The sequence below is a fragment of the Loxodonta africana genome, chromosome 10 (assembly GCF_030014295.1).
Source record: "Loxodonta africana isolate mLoxAfr1 chromosome 10, mLoxAfr1.hap2, whole genome shotgun sequence".
Taxonomy (NCBI): Eukaryota; Metazoa; Chordata; class Mammalia; order Proboscidea; family Elephantidae; genus Loxodonta; species Loxodonta africana.
The window spans coordinates 80,310,323-80,330,866 of record NC_087351.1 but is presented as its reverse complement, the minus strand read 5'-3'; the positions used below and the strand labels follow the sequence as shown (position 1 = coordinate 80,330,866).

The 20,544-nt window shown below is 42.6% G+C and overlaps 1 protein-coding gene across 6 annotated transcripts in view; it reads right to left on the bottom strand.

Moving 5' to 3' along the window:
• The window catches only part of RAD51B (RAD51 paralog B), a 717,077-nt gene that overhangs the window by 173,625 nt on the left and 522,908 nt on the right, over positions 1-20,544 (bottom strand). Inside the window, exon 9 of one of the 6 annotated variants that reach the window (XM_023546295.2) lies at positions 1,309-18,696. The exons of the other annotated variants lie outside the window; for them this stretch is intronic. Coding sequence (XP_023402063.2) covers positions 18,674-18,696 — 23 coding nt within the window. The 3' untranslated portion in view covers positions 1,309-18,673. Of the gene's footprint in view, positions 1-1,308; positions 18,697-20,544 lie in introns of those variants that run through there. 6 annotated transcript variants of the gene reach the window in all.

Genomic DNA, 20,544 nt, shown 5'->3' with positions numbered 1-20,544 from the left:
CACTCACAATGACCTTATGTATAAAGACTGAAACATTGCCTGGTCCTGCGCCATCTTCATAATCGTTGGTATGTTTGAGTCCATTGTTGCAGCTATTGGGTCAGTCGGCCTCACTGGGGGTTTCCCTTGTTTTCAGTGGTCCTCTACTGTGCCAGACATGATGTCCTTTCCTGGCAATTAGATACCAGTGATTTCTACTGATACTTAAAAAAGATACCTAATAAAACAGGTTCATATATGCCGAGAGCCGATATGAGATGGTAACAAGGGCAACTGGGGAGAGGATGGAAAGAAATTTTGAATGGGGAGTTGGAATGAAAAACAGTCAATCAGTCTGGCCAAAATACAGGTGAGAAGAGGTACATCAAAGCCAGGCTGCCAAAGTCCTTGAGTGAAATTATGGAATACGTTATCCTGCAGCCCTTGTAAACTGCCACTTGGATTTATTTTGGACCTTCTAGGTGTCATACGGAAGTTGTATATAGTTACTCCAGCATGGATCAAAAGAAGGACATTATTATTATTTCTTGTTTTATTTATTTAATATCATGCTTACTATGTGCTAAGTACTGTTCTAAGTGATGTACAAATATTAACTCATTAAATCCTCACAGCGACATTATGAAGTGAAAAATGATTATTTTGCCCTTTTTATAGACAGGGGAATGGAAGCACAGAGAGTTTAAGTAACTTGCTCAAGGTCTACACCCGTGCTGCCTTTCTTGTATCAAAGAAGAACAGGTTATGGACAGAATGCTTCTGCTTGCTGAGCCCCTCAGAGGCAATGACTGCCAAAGGCAGGGACTAATAAATGATGCCTCTCCGGAGTTTTCTCTGAAATATTCTAAGGCTGTCACTTGCTAAATTGTTCCTGGAAGTTCCTGTGACATCAGCATTCCCCAGAGGAGAGAAACAAAAGTTTGCAAGTTTACCAAACCTATAAGTTGACTCGAAGCCCTGGTGGCGCAAACGGCTAAACCCTTGGTTGCTACCTGAAAGATGGGTGGTTCAAACCCACTCAGCAGCTCCACAGGAGAAAGGCCTGGCAATCTGCTTCCGTAAAGATGACAGCCTAGAAAGCCCTGTGGGGCAGTTCTGTTCTCGCGTGGGGTGGCTATGAGTGGAAATTGACTCAATGGCACCTAGCAATAACAACGTAAGTTGACTCGTACCTGAAGCGGGGGCAGGGATTAGAAAAGGACGGGACATGGGAATGTGAGGAGAAAAAAAAAGTGTGTGTAGGGTAGGGGGTGACTGGGGCTGCCCTTGACTTGAAGAATAGAATAAGATTACTATTTTCACCTGTGTAGAGCTGAGAAAAAAAAAAAAAAAAAATTATTTTTTTTAGAGCTAAGAACGGACACTGTAACACTATGCTCTTCACCCACTTTCTCCCCCTAGTTTCCTGTTGCTTTGTTTTGAATTTGCTTTTGGAATTAGATGGGTTTGATTTTTAAAACTGTCGAGAAGTTAGTGGTTAAAGGAAATCGGAAGTAGGAGGAACACAGCACAATGGGGACTAAGACAGATAAAGGGACGCCAGAGGGAAGAAAGATGAGAGAAATGTTTCAAGCCAGAGGAGAAAGACTGAGACAGCTTTTTCCGAGAAAGAGTCAGTGTTCTAGTGTGACCCTATGAAAAAAATTCGTCCAGGCTCTTGGGTCCATAACCCACAGTTTGAGAAATGCTATTGGGATACTTGGTAGACCACACCCATAGGGATATTTTACACATAACAACTGTGGCCACAGCAGATTATGGGAATGGAATGGATAACTTCATGAACTTTCCCAGCTGGGGCAAGTAAAACTTTTTACTTGATGAGGAGAACAAAATGCTGACCAACTATTTTATATAACCTGTGAACCAGAAGGAGTATGTGTTGGTTCAAAAAGAAAATGGTGCTGGGCATTGTATTTTTGCTACTTCTTTACCAAGAAGAATGCTAGGAGGAGGGAGAGGATGGTGAAGAGGGCTAAGGCCCTTTGGCTTTGGCAGAATATCTGGCTGAGTGCTACAGTAGCTCTGCAGAGTTTAGATGAACAGCGATTTTGGGACAATCATGTGATTCCTATGTAAGCTCATCTTGTAGCTGTTACCCATTTACATTCTAATGTTTGGAAGTCTCTTCAGGCTCTTTAAAGATATTAAAATGATGACACATTTAAATGTTGTAATAAAGCTGTTGGATGTTTTTCCCATTGGTTTAAACATTTTCACATAGCATAGAAAGCAACCAAAGCTAACATCTTACAGTGCCCAGGTCTCCATGTCTCGAGCTGCTGTGTGACACACACAGACAAAGATTGTTAAGAGCCTATTTCAGAAGGAAAGTCCCCCATTAATTTCAGCCAGAAAGCAGCAAGGAAAGAAATGGATGATTCCAACATCAAGTCAAACTGGGAGCTTTGGGAGGGAGTGGAAGAGTGGGGATCGAAGGGTACCACAGGGGCAGGGGTTTGGGAGTCAGACTGACCTGAATGCTATTCTCAACTCTGCCTCTAAATAGCTCTGTGACCTATGGCCAGTTACTTAACCTCTCTGGAGCTTCATTTCCTCATTGTAAAATGGAGAAAACAATACCTGTCTTATAGGGTTGTTGGAAGGCAATATGGTGAAGGTAAAGGATTGGCACATATTAGGCACTGAATAAATGATAGCTATTTTTATATTATTATTCTATGGATTATTATTCTCAGAGCCATGTCTAGTCAGACTTCACTTCACTAGGCCAGGTAGGTATTTTACAGAGGCAAGAATTCAAGAGGGCCCAGAGCTATCCTAAAGAAGATAAGTACTTTGGATTTAGAAGGCAGCCCCAATTCTGACCTGATCACCTGAGTTACAAAGCTGAAACATGAAGGTATTCTACAAGGTCTGATTCCGAGCTAAACGTAGGAGGGCCACTCCCAAGAGAAAGCTAAAGGAATGAGAACGAACTCCCTTCACCTTTGTATGACTGACCCGATAATATTTTTAGGGTTTTATTTCATATATTTTTTGTTTTGGTTTAAAACTGATAAGAACTTTCAGTAATCATAAAAGCTCCCAGGTTCCTTGGACAAAATTATCATGGAAGTCATGTGGTTTGCCAGATTTAGCAAATAAAAATATAGGATGCTTACTGAAATTTAAATTTCAGATAGACTATGAATAATTATTTTTAATATAAGTATGTTCCGGTGTAATATTTGGGATGTAGTTATGATAAAATAGTATTGTTGATCTAAAATTCAAATTTAGCTGGGCACCCTGAGTTTTATCTAGAAACCCTGAGCAGTGGCCAAGAAGTTGCCTTTTCTAACCTGCAAAGTGGCAAAGTAGTAATCCCCACCTATAATTAGTACCGCATTGGAAAACACACAAAAAATTTGTTTCTAGGACTATTACTTCTCAGCAAATACAGTACTAAATTCAGGCTTTTTTTTTAAAGATCATTTCCTCACACAGGGATTTAAAAAAATTTTTTTTTTTTTAAGCATCTCAGTCTAGAGAAAAAATAACAATGGGAGGGGACTTCCCCTCTGATGGCATTTAAATCATTTTTGGTAGACTGATGTTTAAGACGTGATGCTGGTTAGAGTACTCACCTCTTACTTATTTAGCTTGTCTAGTAAGGCCAATAGGCTCACTTATATTCTTCCAAATATCTCTCTTCTTTATTCTTTATAAAAATATACATATATATATATATACACACAGAAATTACATTTCCCCAAACTATGAAGCAGCATTTTCTTTGGTAGTTTTGATGCCACTAAATACTATGAAATTAACCTTTAGGATCGAAAGGGCAACACCTGACAGTGCTGCCCATTGTCTCTAGCTACAGCTGCAGTCTGCCTATTCACACTGACCCAGAGAGAGAGGTCGGCCATGTCGTGAACAAGGCCATACAGTAGGTGAACAGTCCATGCAAACAAAGAAAGGCAAAACTCCCTCTTCCTTGGTTATATCAAAACCAACTGAGTTCTTTCCTTCCTGATTGTAAAACGATAATATTCCTTACTTTTCAAAATATCCTAAAATAGCCCCAGGTTCAAGGTCCTCAGCAATTTAAATTTAGAAATTGGTTTACTCTGTAGGACCCTGGGAATTTTAAAAGCAAATGGTATCAGTCTTTTTTTTTTTTTTCCCTCAGACCTTCTATCCAGTCCCTAATGCTATCCAGGTACAGTGATTACCCTTTCAAGGGTTAGCAACCAATGTTTCAAGGAGCTGCTATTGTTGTTGTTTTAGTCTTCTTGAAAGTATTACATTAAAACTCTGGGCCAGTGTGCAGCAGGCCTATGGCCAGGTTGAACTGGACAAACAAATGGAACTGGTTCCAGTTTACCAACTTGGCACAAATTATGTCCTGGTCCAGGAAGTCCTTTTTAAACCATGGGAAGCCACTAGTAAAAGTGCACTGGAGCTTTGATGGTGGCCCAGTGGGTGGTGTCCACAGTGATGAATCACAAAAGACAAAACTGAAGAAGAACACTAATCATACCACCTTGGCATAAGGAATTCACAAGGGTCAGAGTGAGTATGAACTGCTTCTCTGGCAAGTCTTCCTTGATACAGATCTTACGGTTTCCTTGATTTCCCTGTTTCTGACATAATCAAAAAAAAAACCAAACCCAGTGCCGTCGAGTAGATTCCAGCTCATAGCGATCCTATAGGACAGAGTAGAACTGTCCCACAGAGTTTCCAAGGAGCGCCTGGTGGATTCAAACTGCTGACCCATTGGTTAGCAGCCATAGCACTTAACCACTACACCACCAGGGTTTTAGAAATAGCCTCTACCAATGATATACGCATTCATCCATCTTGGATTAATTACTGCTTCCAGAATACATCCAAAGCTCTCCTGTCCCTGAACCTTTGCTCTCATCTTCTCCCATGCCTGCTGAAATCCTACTTATTTGTCAAAACTGAGCTCAAATGCTACTTCTAGAAAGTCTTCCCTGAAATGGTTTCTTTCCCAATTCCTAGCATTCTTTGCTTTTCCCATTTTTATGAAGCTATCTAATTGGAAGTAGTGATGAGCTTGTTTCCCTCACTAGTTATAAAACCCTCTGAAGGTAGTGACCAGATCTCACAGAGCCTCACCCAAATGGGGCAGAGGGCAGGCACTCAGATGATGTCAGCAGGATCGATGCATTTATTAGCCATGTCTTTGTTTTCTCAGTAACATCTCTTCTAGGAAGCCTTTACTGATGACCTTTCATTATGCTCTGATACCACACAGTATTTACCTCTACCAGAGCACTTATGATGTCATAGTGAAATTATCTGTTTATAAGTAAATGACTGGACTACAAGCGCTCAGAAAGTAGGAACCTTCTCCCACTCATCTGCATGTTAGCAGTGCCTAGCATAATACCTGGAAATCAGCAGGCATGCAAATGAACATTTGATGAGATGTTCAAAGTAGACTATAAGCTCTTTGAAGGGAAGGTCCACAGTCTCATCTTCTGCACCTTCTCTTTAAAACCAGGAAACATTAATCGATGTTGATATGTACCAAACTGTTTCTTGTAGATCATACCATTCGGTGAGCAAAAACATGGAAGCTCTCCCTAAACATAAATGCTCATCTCAAGGCCTCATGCACTTTGAGAAACTTGGGATTTAGATGTCTCCAGTGACTTCCTGGGTGGTCCCCTTCCCTAGCCTAAGATAGCCTCAAAAATGTGTTTTGCACTTCATCATGACCTGCATTCCAATTATGATTATTATTTGGTATTTTCAAGATAAGTCCAACTGATGTTCTAAAATTGTATTGAGGTGATGGTTGCATAACTCTAGAAATTTACTAAAAATCACTGAATTGTACACTTACAATGAGTGAATTTTATGGTATGTAAATTATACCTTGATAAGTGTGTAAAAGGAAAAAAACAAAAAGAACTCAGACTACTGAACAACAAGGAAAACACCTTATTTTTCACTTTGACCTCCAAAGTCTGTCATAGCAACAGCGTGGCTGTTTCTTGTAAGCCAGGAGGTGCATCCACTCTGGCCAGAGTGCTCAGGCAGGTCAACGAATGTAAACGGCTCTGCAGAGGTCATCACAAAGGCGCTGTTGTTCTATCTCATAGCCGAGAAGGAAAGGAGAGTCGCCATGGAATATCTATGCTCACTTGCATACCTAATTAGAAACATGTGGAACAGGGCCCACCCACGGGTCAAACTAGCCAGAAAGGTCCCTTTTCTTCTGCCTAATGTTGCATCTTGGCTGAAGTAAGACCTCTCCCTGGGCCTGCCACTGGGAATGGTTTCAAATTATAAAAGCATCTCCAAGGGCCACCATCAAAGCACCGATGGATTTTCACTAGTGGCTCCCCATGATTTGAAAAACACTTCCATGACCAACACATAATTTGTACCAGGTTAGTAAACTGGAACCAGTTCCATTTGTTTGCCCAGTACAACCTGGCCAGAGGCCTATTGTCCCCTCAACCAAGTTATACACTGTTCAGGCCCCCCTGGGATAGGTGAAATGCAGAACTTACAACGTTTAAAAGCTCTAGGCAGCATCTTGGCAACACAGGTCACAAATGTCTGTATTCTTTCTTGTAATACGTCTAAGTTGAACTTAATACTCTGTTTTTTTTCCACTTTACAGATAGAGAACATAGCACCAGTACCCAAACTGTCTCAATGAGATATCAAGGAAATGAATGAGGGATTAAATAAACTCTACTTGTTAATGCTCTAAAGAAAATGGCACGTAAGACTTAGATATTACCTATTATGTTGTTGTTAGGTGCCATGGAGTTGGTTCCAACTCACAGCAACCCTATGTACAACAGAACGAAACACTGCCCAGTCCTGTGCCATCCTCACAATCATTGTTATGCTTGAGCCCATTGTTGCAGCCACTATGTCAATCCATCTTGTTGACAGCCTTCCTCTTTTTCACTGACCCTCTACTTTACCAAGCACGATGTCCTTCTCCAGGGACTGGTCTCTCCTGTCAACATATCCAAAGTATGTGAGACGAAGTCTCACCATCCTCGTCTCTCATGAGCATTCTGGCTGTACTTCTTCCAAGACAGATTTGTTCCTTCTTTGGCAGTCCACAGTATATTCAATATTATTTATTATAACATCACCCAAATAGCAATGCTGCTGTCTGCATTCAGAAAAGCCCCAGTTAATATTCACTTTTCTTCAAACTCTGAGAGACAATGACTTGTTTTAGTAGTAGGAAATCAATATAAGTCAGTGCAAGTTTTGCTTTGAGTTTTAAGAGGTACAAATGCTAGCAGATCTATTTACACACGCTAAAATGGTCTTATATTTTCCTTTTCACATTGCAAGCAATACATGTACAGCGTGTTGTCCTGGCCCAACATGGGGCCTTTTATAAATATCAGATAGTCCAAGAGGCCTGCTTTGATCTGACCAAAGATGGGTATTTAATATCCTATGTGGAAGAAAGCTATAGTTCTTAATTACCTGGCCACAGATCTGCTGCCAAGCTGCTTCAAGCCTCTCCTCCTAATGTGAAATAAAATGGCCATTTACTTCAAACCATGTGGTAGAGCCAGTGCTCATGCCAGAGAATATGCATTCCTTCTTCACTCATTTACAGATACATAAAAGATCAGGGCATCATTCGTTAGCATGGGAAGCAACCATCAGTCTGTATTCCATTGTTTCTTCCAAGCTTGCCAGGCAGAAGACCAGGGACTAACAATGGGTGATTCTGGGAAGGAAACTGTGGAAACTAGAGGGAGTTTATTTTACACAGAGAGTCGATCTTGGATGAGATGTACAACTAAAATGAGACAAAGACTGAAAGGCCTTTGGGTAGAATCCACGCGAAATGTCATTAGTTGGCTTTCTACCAAAAACTAACTAGGTTCTGGCTACTGGATGGTGGTAGTAGTGGGCGGGGAGGGGGAGTCAAAATTTAGAACCCATGGCTCCAGTTAAATCAGTCACATGCTCTATAGGAAAGTGATCAGTGTGGCCTATCACAGAGACCAGAGGACCAAAGTTTGGATATAAAGGATGATCCTGAATCACTGACCTTCCCTATGTCTCTGCTGCCTCAACTACTAAAAAATTGTAAAAATGGTGCGATGGTGTCGTCAGGCCTCCTTGTCTAACTTCACAAGGGAGAAGGAGAATCAACAGCCCAAGGCTGATTCCTATAAGGCGGATGTCAGACATACTTCTTCTCTCCAAACTTTTTGCCAATTTTGACACCAGCTGTCCCTCTCATGGCATTCTCCACTTCTCTGTCGGGTTCAACAATTTGTTGCAGTGGTCACACAGAACTCACAGACCATACTCAAAGTTATGGGGCTTGTTAAGGAAACAAGGAAACCCTGGTGGCGTAGCGGTTAAGTGCTACAGCTGCTAACCAAAGGGTCGGCAGTTCGAATCCACCAGGCGCTCCTTGCAAACTCTACGGGGCAGTTCTACTCTATCCTACAGGGTAGCTATGAGTCGGAATCGACTTGATGGCACTGGGTTTGGTTTTGGTTTTGGTAGAGAAATAACAGGTTACAATTCAGAATCAGGAATGACTCAGGATACAGTTCTTCGACCAACACAGCCTCTTCTCAGCCGTGTCACTGGCAGGTCTCTCTCTGGCCTTGGCACCCTCTCAGCCCCACCTCTGCCCTGCTCAGGAAAGTGTTACAAAGCTCTTTAGCTCTCCCAATAAGTGCCTGGGGGTATCCCACTCTGCCAGGAAGCCTCCTGCCCGAAGGCGCTCAGCTCTCTAGCTCCATAGGTCAGCACACCCACTGTAGCTGCCTCACTCCATGGGCCAGGAGGCTCACAGTGCTGTCTGGTGCTGGTCTGGTTCTGTTTCCACTGTTTCTCTGATGTTGCTTCTTGCTGTCTTATGCCCTCTTTGGTGTTACAGTCTCTCTCTTTCTGTCTCCTGGTTCTAGGAGGTTCTCAGCACAGGGACCCCAGGTCCAAAGGATGCACTCCACTCCTGTCTCTTCTTCTAGGTGGTAGTGAGGTCCCCCCTTATCCTCCTCCAGGATGGCTCATTTTCCCTAGCAGGATGGCAAAACTGACCAATTCCCTCATTAGGGTTCTGTACACCTTATTTGCATGTTTCCACCCCCCACAAGGGTGCCAAAGACCTTGTCTACATTATTAGCAAGCTATCAAATCCCCTTGGTGGGCCATAAGCACTTCATCTGCATAGTCCCACTCAGGCATTTGGTGGGAGTTACAAGACTTTAGCGAGAAAGGCTATACAATAGCGATCCATCGCACCACAAAAATAAGTAATACCTACCCACTTCGGTGTGAAATGAAGTTGCATCACCTTTTTGGCTCCATAACCAAGATACGCCTTGTTAATATTACATTGCTCTGTACAATCAAATAAGTGGAAGCTCAGGGCTTCCAATACGTGCATGAATGCTAGGGAATGAATGACCAGGAGCCAAATGTGAAATCAGTTCTGTGAAAAGAGGCAAGCATTTTAAGTCTGCCTTTCAAGAAGCTACAACCCCACACGACTACTAAGGTCTAAAGGGAAGTGTTTTAACGTTGTTTAGCTCTAATTTCTTTGGCTGGTTGATGCCTCACTGACCACTTCTATGAGAGGTCTAGGCAAGGTGAGGGATCAGAATGACTGCACACGGTTCAGTGGGCTGGGGAGTAGGAACAGGAGAGGACACAGTGGAGTGAGAGTGAAGTGGGCAGAGAAACTGTCCTTTGAACAAATGCTTATTTTTCTCTAGGCAGAACGATTATAGTGGACTTGCTATCAGCACTCTAGGCCTAATCTTTCCAGGTACGTCTCTGAAGGGAATGGCTCTGATCAAACCGTCCCAAAGTCTGTAGTTGAAGAGGTAGAAGGAGGAATTTAAAAAGCTGGTGATGCACTTAGAATTCTTAGTAGGAAGCTAGATTCACTCCTCTTGGACACAGCATTTGCCAGCTTCTACGTTTAGGCTGCCAGGCCTGAAAGGCTACACCAATCAGGGGCCACTGGGGACTTTATGCCCCTTGCTTCTAGGTTTCAAAATGGCCAAGGGAAAAGGGAGGAAACCAGTCACTAAGAATCCTGGTACTGAACAATCCTAGCTATTGTCACCCTGTTCTGTATAATTCTATCAGCAAAACCGTTTACATCACTCCAGACCCATCCCCAACCCCACAATCTCCCCTGTCACTCAACTTATGATAGTTCCAGGGGAATTACAGGCCAGAGGTGAAGGCTTCCTTTGTTTCCGTCTCTATGATAGGATGACATGTGGTCCTGAGTGCCAAGGTACTGAGATAAGAGGGGTGCTCAAAATGCCCAGATGGCTGGAGAATGAAAACCCGGAGACCAACGCCAAGTTTGCACAGCAGACAAGGGCCACTGTGGCCAGGGCTGGAAGTGGAGTCCTTGTAATCCACAGGCAGCAGCGGAACTAAAGGGAGGTCGTCTCCCGACTCAGCTGGTGGGAGTTGGGCAGCTTCCCAGCTGGAAGGAACTCTCAAACACATCCCTGTAAGCTGCCTATGAAAGAGAGAGATGCCGTTAAAAACAACAAACAAAAGGAGCCGCTAATCAAGAGGAACTTTAGATTTAAGAAGGGGATTCAGTCATCCTTCCAGAAAGATGCATGTCTGGGCCAAGGCCCAAGAGAATGACATTCAGCTGCTGTACCCCTCTTTAGCACCCAAATATGGAGGCACTGAAAGGAGGAGAGATTCACAAAGGAGGCAGATGGGAAGGTCCCCATGGCCGAGCAGGGTGATTCCCACACAGAATATTAGAATTCACCAGGTATAAGCAATCACAATTGGAAACGAAATAATGTTTTGAATAAGGAACCAAGAATGACTTCAGAACTCACATTATGCCCGTTTCCCCTAAACTTTGAAAGTTATGATGCATAGTGCTGGGAATCGGCGACTAATGATTTTGTCCACCCTAAGTCTGATTCCTCAAGACACCCTGGCCAAGGGTTTTTTCTGTGGCTGGTAAAACAAATACAGACGTATATTAGGCATATATAGCCCAAATGGTCACAATTCTTCTCTTTCAAGCTTAATATTTATCACAAGACTATTTCGTTAACAGGGGCTGCTCCCTCTATTTCTTCCCTTATATTTTTCAGTACCATCCAAATTGCTCTTAGCAACATGTTATCTTCCACTAATCCTTCAGATACAAAGGCTGTGGCATCCCCAGGTGAACCACACCGAGTATGACGGTAGAAAAGAGAAAACATCAAAGCTTGATAATTATGCTGGCAAAGGCTATAGACTATGGAAAGGAACTGCTGATAAGACATTCTAGAATAACTGGGCTTCGAGAACTATCTGAGTGGTTTCCAGGGTTCCACTATTTTTTTGTTCCTGAAAGTCCAGCTGCCTTCGTTCAGGGGCACAAGAGGTGCAATTGCTGCTGGAGCCATCCTCAGAAGACAACAGGTTTAAGGCTGCGGGGATCTGCATGGCCTGTGAAGACTGATCCTTCCCTACCATCTTGCTTTGGTGGCTGGATGGACTGGAGGTAAAACGATAGAATCTTTTCCCTCTGGGCTTTCATTTTCAATCTGTTTTAAATTGGAAGACAGCAGAATAGTGGATCGGCTCTTCTGCTTTAAACTTGCAGGAATACAAAGCAACAGAGAAGCTCCAGGGAACTGCATTTTGTTCTTCCCACTTATTTAGGTAGTGTCAGTGCAGACCAACTGAATAAATCTTTATAATCAGAAACGGCTGCTCAGTTATAACTTACCCTTGGAGACACCACTTTCCACCAGGGTTTTGTTTTTTTTTTTTAACAGCACATTTCTCTTCCATGGTGCTACCATTCTATATAGACTTGAGACTTTGTAAATGAAGAGTGTTCAGTTATCCGCACAAATGGACAAAATAATATTTACTTGATTTTTACACCATGACTTGAAATAACAGTAGTGAGTTTCAATGGGTCAATTTGCTAGATTATAGCATGTTTGGGGCCCATATTCAGCTACCTTCTCTTTTTGTCCTGTCGTCTCCCCAGATAACATCAACATCCATGGGTAGAGTCTTCTAAACAGCAGTGGTGCTATTTTAAGTAGGATAACATAGAGGGAAAAGATGATCTTGAGATGAGATAGCATGAGGATTGCAACAGGAACAGGATACCCTTTGCAAAGAGAATGCAAGCTCTTCATAAGAGCAAGAATCCAGGATGTCCTAGGCCACTGCTGGTGGCATTGTCATTTATCACTGGCTGAAGAAACAGTGGCCAGATTTCCTGAAAATTTTTTTTAAAAAGGTTTTTTCCTGAATTTTCTCCTGACGTAAACCATTATCCATTTGCAAGAGATGAGAGAGAAAAAAAAAAGAAGGCATACACATATGTTAAAACTTCAAGCCTTTAAAATAGCCATTGCCTGCTTCCCAAATGGCCTGCTTATTAAGTCTCATTTTCTTGCAATGATTTCCTCTTCAGACAAAGCTGCCTAGGGGTAGTCTGTTAAAACTGATTTTCTTGGTCTTTTTTTTTTCTTTCTAGATTACATGTTGGGCTGTAGTTAACAAGGTAGACATGGCACCAACAATCTACTCTGTATTGAGGGGTGGATTAACCAGTAAACAAAGTACATACAGGCTTACTTGTGTTTCCTTACTAATCTGTAGTGCACAGTATTACATGTAAGCCCATGCACACCTTGCTTATTGGGTGATCCATCCCTGTCTGTATCCCACAACTCACAGAAACTTTCTGTGTGGGTTTCATTCACACAATGATGAGGTGCACAGGGCAGGAAAAGATGGGAGATAGCCAGGGAGGTTAAGAGGCAATGGATGAAAGACCACAAGCTAATTTCCTTGCCAGTTAGCTGTCTGGTGATAAGAGCTGCCTGCTAGGAGAATAACATGGCCTAGGATCTTTCCACAAAAGGAGCTGCACCATCACTGTAACATCCTGGGGAAGTCTGTGAGAGAGGAAGCAGAATGGCTTGCAAAGGGTCTAGTAAGAAAAAGCAAGAAAAAATGCTGGAACCCGGCTCACATGTGGAAGGCTGCTCACTACCTTGTATAGTTAAATTTTATTTTTAGACAAACTAGTTTCCTTAAAGACAAAGGTTATTTGATTTTTAAAAAGACTGGCCTCACCTGCTTCACATTCAGCCTGATGTGCCCCAGCTCAAGCACTCATGACAAAAACGGTGGTCCTGACAACAGCGTGGAGTTCTCCATCAATATCATACCTGCCATGGGGTTTTGAAGTTGTCAATGATTTCATTTTACTTGGATCCACAATCAACAGCCATGGAAGCAGCCATCAAGAAATCAAACGACACATTGCATTGGGTAAATCTGCTGCAAAGGATTTACCCTTTTAGTGTGGAAAAGCAAAGATGTCACCTTGAAGACTGAGGTGCACCTGACCCAAGTCATGGTATCTTCAATTGCCTCATATGCATGTGAAAGCTGGACAGTGAATAAGGAAGACAGAAGAAGAATTGATGCCTTTGAATTGTCGTGTTGGTGAAGAATATTGAGTATACCACGACTGTCAAAAGAACAAACAAATCTGTCTTGGACGAAGTACAACCAGAATGCTCCTTAGAAGCAAGGATGGCGAGACTGCGTCTTACACACTTTGGACATGTTGTCAGGAGGGATCAGTCCCTGGAGAAGGACATCATGCTTGGCATAGTATAGGGTCAGCAGAAGAGGAAGATCCTCAACGAGGTGAATTGACACAGTGGCTGCAACAATGAGCTCAAGCATAACAACGGTTGTAAGGATGGCGCAGGACCGGAGAGTGTTTTGTTCTGTTGTGCATAGGGTCGCTATGAGTAGGAACTGACTCGACGGCACCTGACAACACAACACGGGGTTTACAGGCTTCAAGACATTGTAAAAAGTAGCAAGCACAGAGGATGAAAGCTAGAACTTTTACAAATCCATTGGTGATAAGAGGAAATCAGATTTGGGTGCCGGAGGGCAAAGTAACTCACAAAACTTTGATGTCATCCTTCCTAGCCTAGAGTGAATAAGGTATCTGATCTTCTACCCAATACCACCAAGGCTGAAGATGCCAGAGAAAGGAGTTTTATGTAGGAGAGATGTGTGCGTCCTCATAAGCCTTTACAAATCTCCCCAGGAGCCATCGATGAAGCAACTGACTGATTCAAAACTAATTTTGGAGCCTGAATTATAGAAAAAAAGATATAAATCAAAGAATTTTTTGGAGCTATTGTCAGGCATGGATATTCAAATGACACCTTGCAAACAATCTTACTTATTCATCAAATTATGCTTCCTCATAATACGAAGTCAAGTAAATTTACATGTAACATCCTGGCATGTCTAAGATTATTCCTTATATAAAACCATCACGCTCTGTTGAAATTCCCTAAGCTCCACAGCCAGAATAACCTTTTCTCTGGGATTACTGATTTCTTTGGTTGGGAGAACTAAGCCTGTTAGTGTCCAATACCTGCGGCTCTGTGTCAACTCCAGTTGCCATATCTACAGTAAATATCCCAACTCTACCACTAGCTGGAATGTTTTACAACAAGCGACACTGTCATTAAAGACACTTCTTTAGGGGGATTTAATAAATGCTATTTTTATTAGTATCTATATTGTTACGGTTATTTGGAAAATACTATGGAAGATTCTAAGTGCAGACTGAGAACTCTATGCTCCTAGCTTTCTCCCTTCATCCATTCTGTGATTTTCATCTCCAAAAATGATAAAAGCCAAATTTAGCAGAACTCTTTGGCTTTTTGATCTTGGAAGATGTAGTGTTTCTTAATGTCCAACTGGATTTCGTCTTGTGCCCTTTACTTCTCTCTGCCTCTCTGATTCTGCTTTCTTCTCTACATGAAAATAAATGTTCTTTACTGGCCTCCCATTTTCTGATCCAGAGTCCTGAATTGTGACACTGTGACGAGTAATATCCTCTCTGTGGCTCATTTCACTGCTGATACCAGCACCACGGACTTGGCGTTTTATTTAATCACTGAAAAATCGGTACCAGCCACTTAATGAAGGCTGGTCTGCCTCAAATGTTTCCCATTAGACAGATGAAACAGAGCTGGCTTTCTTGGTGGAGAACATGAGCTCTTTTATGCTCTATTAATTAATGAAGGCTCTTAATTAACACAGCATAAAAGATGGGTCTTGCTGTAGCAAGATAACTCATGAAATAATCGATTAACATTTTAAAAACTAAAGATGGAACATCAGTGTTCAAGTGACACAGGAACATCATAAAATAGAATGGTGCTGTATCAAAGCTATGTTCATAGGCCCATCACTGAAATAAGTGGTGTCACCCATCAATATTATAGCCTAGGAAACCCTATAGGGCAGTTCTACTCTGTCCTAGAGGGTCACTATGAGTTGCAATCAACACATTGACACAAGACAACAACAACAGGATATTACAGCAAGGAATTTTTCTTCTGTGTTCTAAGAGCCTTCCCTCTCAGTATTGTCTATGGGCAGAGACCAACTGCAGCATTTCCAAAAGAAAGTTCATTTGGTTTCAAATCACTTTCATAACAACAGAGACTAACACTTAGCAAGAAGAGAGCTCCTTTGTTCAGGATGAGGATGCTCACTTGGGTGGCAGGAAGCTGAGTAGTCTCTTCTCTGGAGAAGACAATGCCTGTGGGTAGCAAGCCTCATCCCCAAACTGCCTCCTTTTTTATTTATTCATTTTTTAATGACAGAGATATAAACACCAGTGATAGAAAAATCAAAGAATCATCTCAAATCATAAAACTGGCAGGGACCTCAAGAAGTTGTCATCTGACTGCCTCATCTAGAAGGTTGTGTTTCTTAAATTATTATATTAACCCTCAAGCACTGTGATTCAATAAGGTCTAAGGGCACAGCAATGTTTTATAATTTATTTCATCAAGCCCCTTATGGGGGCTTTTGTTATTTTGAATAATGAGAAAAAGAATGAGGTTCTTCGAGATTTGGCAACTTGAAGATTTTACAGGTTGTTAAGTGGAAAAGGTAGGAATAAGATCCAAGCCGTGTTCCTTTGGCAAAGGAAGTGCCTGTGTCACTGGTTGCATGTCTACAGCAGCCAGGAACTCGCTCCATCACAGCATTTCTTCAGAAAAACCCTACTAGTTACATTCCCTTTTCTCTCACTGACAGAGAGGAAGGCATACTGGATAAGCTGATATAACAGAAGAATTCTGATGCACAAAATGTCCTAATGAAAGGTTCGTCAGGAAAAAGAAACAACAACGACAACACAGAAAACAAAACAAGAACACCCAAATAGAGAATCATGTAATTCCACCCTTGATATTATTTAGAAAATAGCAGGGGGGAAATACCATCCACTGTATGTTCCTCCAGAACCTACAATCAAGGGCTCTAAAAAAAAAAAAGAAAGAAAGAAGAAAAAAAAAAAACCAAACCTCTTGCCGTTGAGTAGATTTCCACTCATAGTGACCCCACGTGACAGAGCAGAACTGCCCCAAAGGGTGTCCTAGGCTGTAATCTTTACAGAGGCAGACTGCTACATCTTTCTCCTGTGGAACGGCTGGTGAGTTCAAACTGCCTACCTTTAGGTTAGCAGCCGAGCACTTAACCATTGCACCACCAGGGCTCCTTAATCAAGGGTTCTAGCCATTACTGGCTATAAATAAATTTAATAAGGACAAAAAAAAAAAAAAATCACTGCATCATTTACAGTTCTCTCTCAACTCCAGCTGACAAAAATCCAGACCAGATGTTTGTTTTGCAAGAACAACAGCAAGTGGGGAAACCTCAGTCAAGAATATGAAAGCCCCAGAAGAAAAGGAGGAGTTTGAAGAGGAAGAGAGAGCAAGGTTAGCAGAGAGGGTGTGGACGAACCTGGTTTGATACAGATTTAACAAAAACAGAATAATTTATTTTGTACATCAGAAATCCAGCTTATGAGCCTCTCCCCTGCCTCATCACCTTTTCAAAGCCACAGGGGCTTGGCTGGTGAGGCCTGAAATGGTTGTTCCATAACCTTTGCTTTTAAATTAAACAAATGACCTCAGATTTTGGAGCAGTTGTTGACTCGGGGGAAAGTATGCCATTAAAAGTGTGCCAGAAACAGATTTAATTGGTACAAGTCCCAAAAAGTGCTCGAAAGAGCACAGGCTTCCCGTGTATAGATTTCAGGGAAATTACTCAAAGGCGAGCAGCTTTGTCAGAATTTGAGATGTGAAACAAGGCAGCTGAAAGACTCCATATCAAAAGGGTAAATTCAATTCGGGTGATATTAATCTGATTACCTAAGTAAGGCCGTGAATCGGATATGCTCCATTGTGCATTCTCGTTCAACCTGGACAGCTGGAAGAGCCAATAGCTTCCCTTCCCCTGACATATAATTAAGTTTTAAGAGATGATCAAGTTACGGATACAAAGTTTTAAGAAGTATTTCACTCAGGAGTGGCATTTACAGTGCTTGCCTGTTGCAAGAGATATTGTTCACTTTATTTCCTTAAGCCACACTGGAAAGTGTGTGGCTTAGAACGTAGGGGCTTGGTGTTTGTGTTTCAGGCTACAGTAAACGCCCTCTCTGCACCTGCCTGGAGGAAAAACCAGTCCAGCCGCCTCCCAAGACAAAAGGGCCCTGTATTAAGTGCTGAAAACCCAGACATGAACTGGCCCTGTCAAATTCCGGTCAGGCGAAAAAAAATCAGTATTTTCATTCAACCCAAGAAGAGCTGTAAAATATGTTTCTGGGTTTTCTTTATCACCCCCACCAAGTCTGAACAACAGTGACCCATCAACAAAAGTCACCTCCTTTCTTATTGGCCTCCTTGCCCTTCTAGGTTCCTTTCCTGATGGTGGAATCTATTGCCTGGCACATGATAATCTGTCCTCCAAGGATCAACGCACACTTTCCTGCTCTTTCTCCATCAGGCCCTTCCCATTGCAATCTCTCTTCGGTTAGTAAGGACATGCAAGCATATCCTCTCAGAGAGATAGCATTACTAACTTGGGTGTTTTCAACCCGAACACATACTCCTTGCAAACTCCAGGTATGCTTAGAGTTGCAAGACTGTTTATCAGTAGGCCCATCGCGGTTCTCAATGCCAATTGGTCAAAGGACATTGTGGATCAGGCATACCAGTTTTAGGTGACTTCCCCTGGGAGGCCTGTTCAGCTTGGGCTTGCTCCAATTCATGTCTAGAATCATGCTGGTCACAGCTGATCCGAACATTCTCATACAGAGAGACGATTTCTTACAAAATTCAAAATGCAACCAGGTGAGGTTTCATTCTTAAATTTCACCAGAAGCATGGGCAACTTTAGCCTACGTCACAGATGAATAAACCAAGAAGGGCAAGGTGATTATCCCAGCTTAAGAATGCAAGCTGGACACAAAATCAGAAAAAAACAAACAAACCAGTTGCTGTCCAGTTGATTCCGACTCATGGTGACCCCATGTGTTTCAGAGAAGAACTGTGCTCCAGAGGGTTTTCAGTGGCTATGATCTTTCAGAATTAGATTGCACTTAACTGCCTGCATTACCCAGAGACTCCTTAAAATCAGAAAAAGACCCGTGAGTTGCAATCTCTGAATTCTCTAAGCCAACCCTGAGTGGAGGGGGAAATTGATTAAATAATGATTTGATAATGATTTAAGCTGCCATAGATAGTAAGGCTTGGGCTGAGAAGCACCTCTGAGAGTATTTGGTGATAAACAGCTACATTTTCACAGGTTAACAGCTCTCTCAGGATTGATCTCACAGCTTCTCCAAACTCGTGCCTGAAAAAGAACAAGAAAACCAGATAATGAGCACAGAAAGCCAGGCTCCCTAGCCTAGCATGGCCATTGCACCAGGATGTGCTTAATTGTTTGTGTCTGGAGAAAGCAGAGGAACCAAGTGGCAGCCTATCTGATTTGCTGCATCTTAAACAGCTGGCCAAGAAAAACAGTCACCCACCACAGGTGCTAAGCTACATGGAGCTACCTTGGCCAGCCTAGCGAGCTCTCAGTGAAAAACAGGCCGGCTTTATATATAGCCTGCCACTTTATGAGTGGATCTAACCTGGTGATCAAGGTTGCCTGCTGGCTGATCTCCAGTGCACGACACACACTGTGATTCAGGATAGACCTATCACGGGAACCCATCTCAGTGTTGTCCTAGTGATCCTCAGTGATCTCCTAAGATGGTGGCCCAGGCACTGATGCCAGTGATCCTTCCTTTCTGTGAGTGCCTCTGACCTTAACAGTCTCCCTCCTCCTGGCAATTCACTAGGTGCCATGCTGCAGTGTGACTTTGTTCCATGTGAGTGGGCCTCATTTTCTGGCCTTTCCCCATTTCCTTTCCTTCTGTCCTAGCCACTGCATGTAACACATGCAGCCTATTCAGATGCACGGTTAGCCTCATGCAGGAATTCTAGGGTTCCACCAACCAGACAAAAAAAAGCAGTAGGTTTTATGTTCTTAAAGGAGCTCTGCTGGCACAGTGGTTAAAGCACTATGCTGCTAACTGAAAGGATGGCAGTTTGAACCCACCAGCCGCTCTGTGGGAGAGAAATTTGGCAGTCTGCTTCCATAAAGATTACAGCCTTGGAAACCCTATGGAGCAGTTCCGCTCTGTTCTATAGGGTTGCCAGTCAGAATCAACTCGATGGCAGTGGGTTTGGTTTGGTTTATGTTCTAGAGGACAAGGGCCAAGTTTGATACATTTTTGTTACCCTCTAACACCCAGCAAGCACTACACATTATAGATGCTTCATACTTAATGAATGAATGAAGCAAACACTCGAGTTTGGGGTTCAATCCTGCTCTTCTTGAAAACAAGGAGGGGAGACATGTGAACTTTACCATAGGCCTATACCCAGGATAACTCATCGGGATGTGGGGAGAAAATATGACAGCCTAGCTCATTTTAGAAAAACTTCTATTTCTAGTGTGTTTTGCATAACTTAATAAGACAGCAGAATCACTGGGTGGTGCAGATGATTAAGCATTTGGGTATTAACCAAAAGGCTGGTAGTCTGAACCTACCCGGAGTCACCTCAGAGGAAAGCCCTGGTGATCACTTCCAAAAAATCAATTAGTCATTGAAAATCCTGTGGGGCAGTTCTCCTCTGAAACACACGGGGTTGCCACTCGTTGGCGCTGACTGGATGACGGCCGCTAATAGCAGCACTGCATGTATTTTACAGAGAGCAAGGTACGCGGGGGTTTACAGTAAGCAAGATATGTGTGGGCTTAATCGTGCTTACTTACTAATCTGTAGTGCACAGTTGTGTAAGTAAGCACAAGTAAGCCTGTGCGCACCTTGCTTATTGGGTAATCCATCCCTGAGTATCGTTACCTGTGTGTATGGCTGAGGGAACTGAGGCCCAGAGAAGTTCAGTGACTTGCTCAAAATAACACAGATAGTCTGCAGAAGAGCTGGTCCTTGAACACAGGTCTCCTAATTCCAACTCCAGTACTCTGTCCACTGTTAAAAGCACTACTTCTCTAATGTCTAGCCAAAAAGAGATTTCAGGGTTCATACAAAGAAACGGCCACAACTATAATACTGAAACAGGGAACCCTCTCAACTCTGGCAATGACAGAAACATATAATCATAAGCTCTATCTGTGGTAGTTGTATTA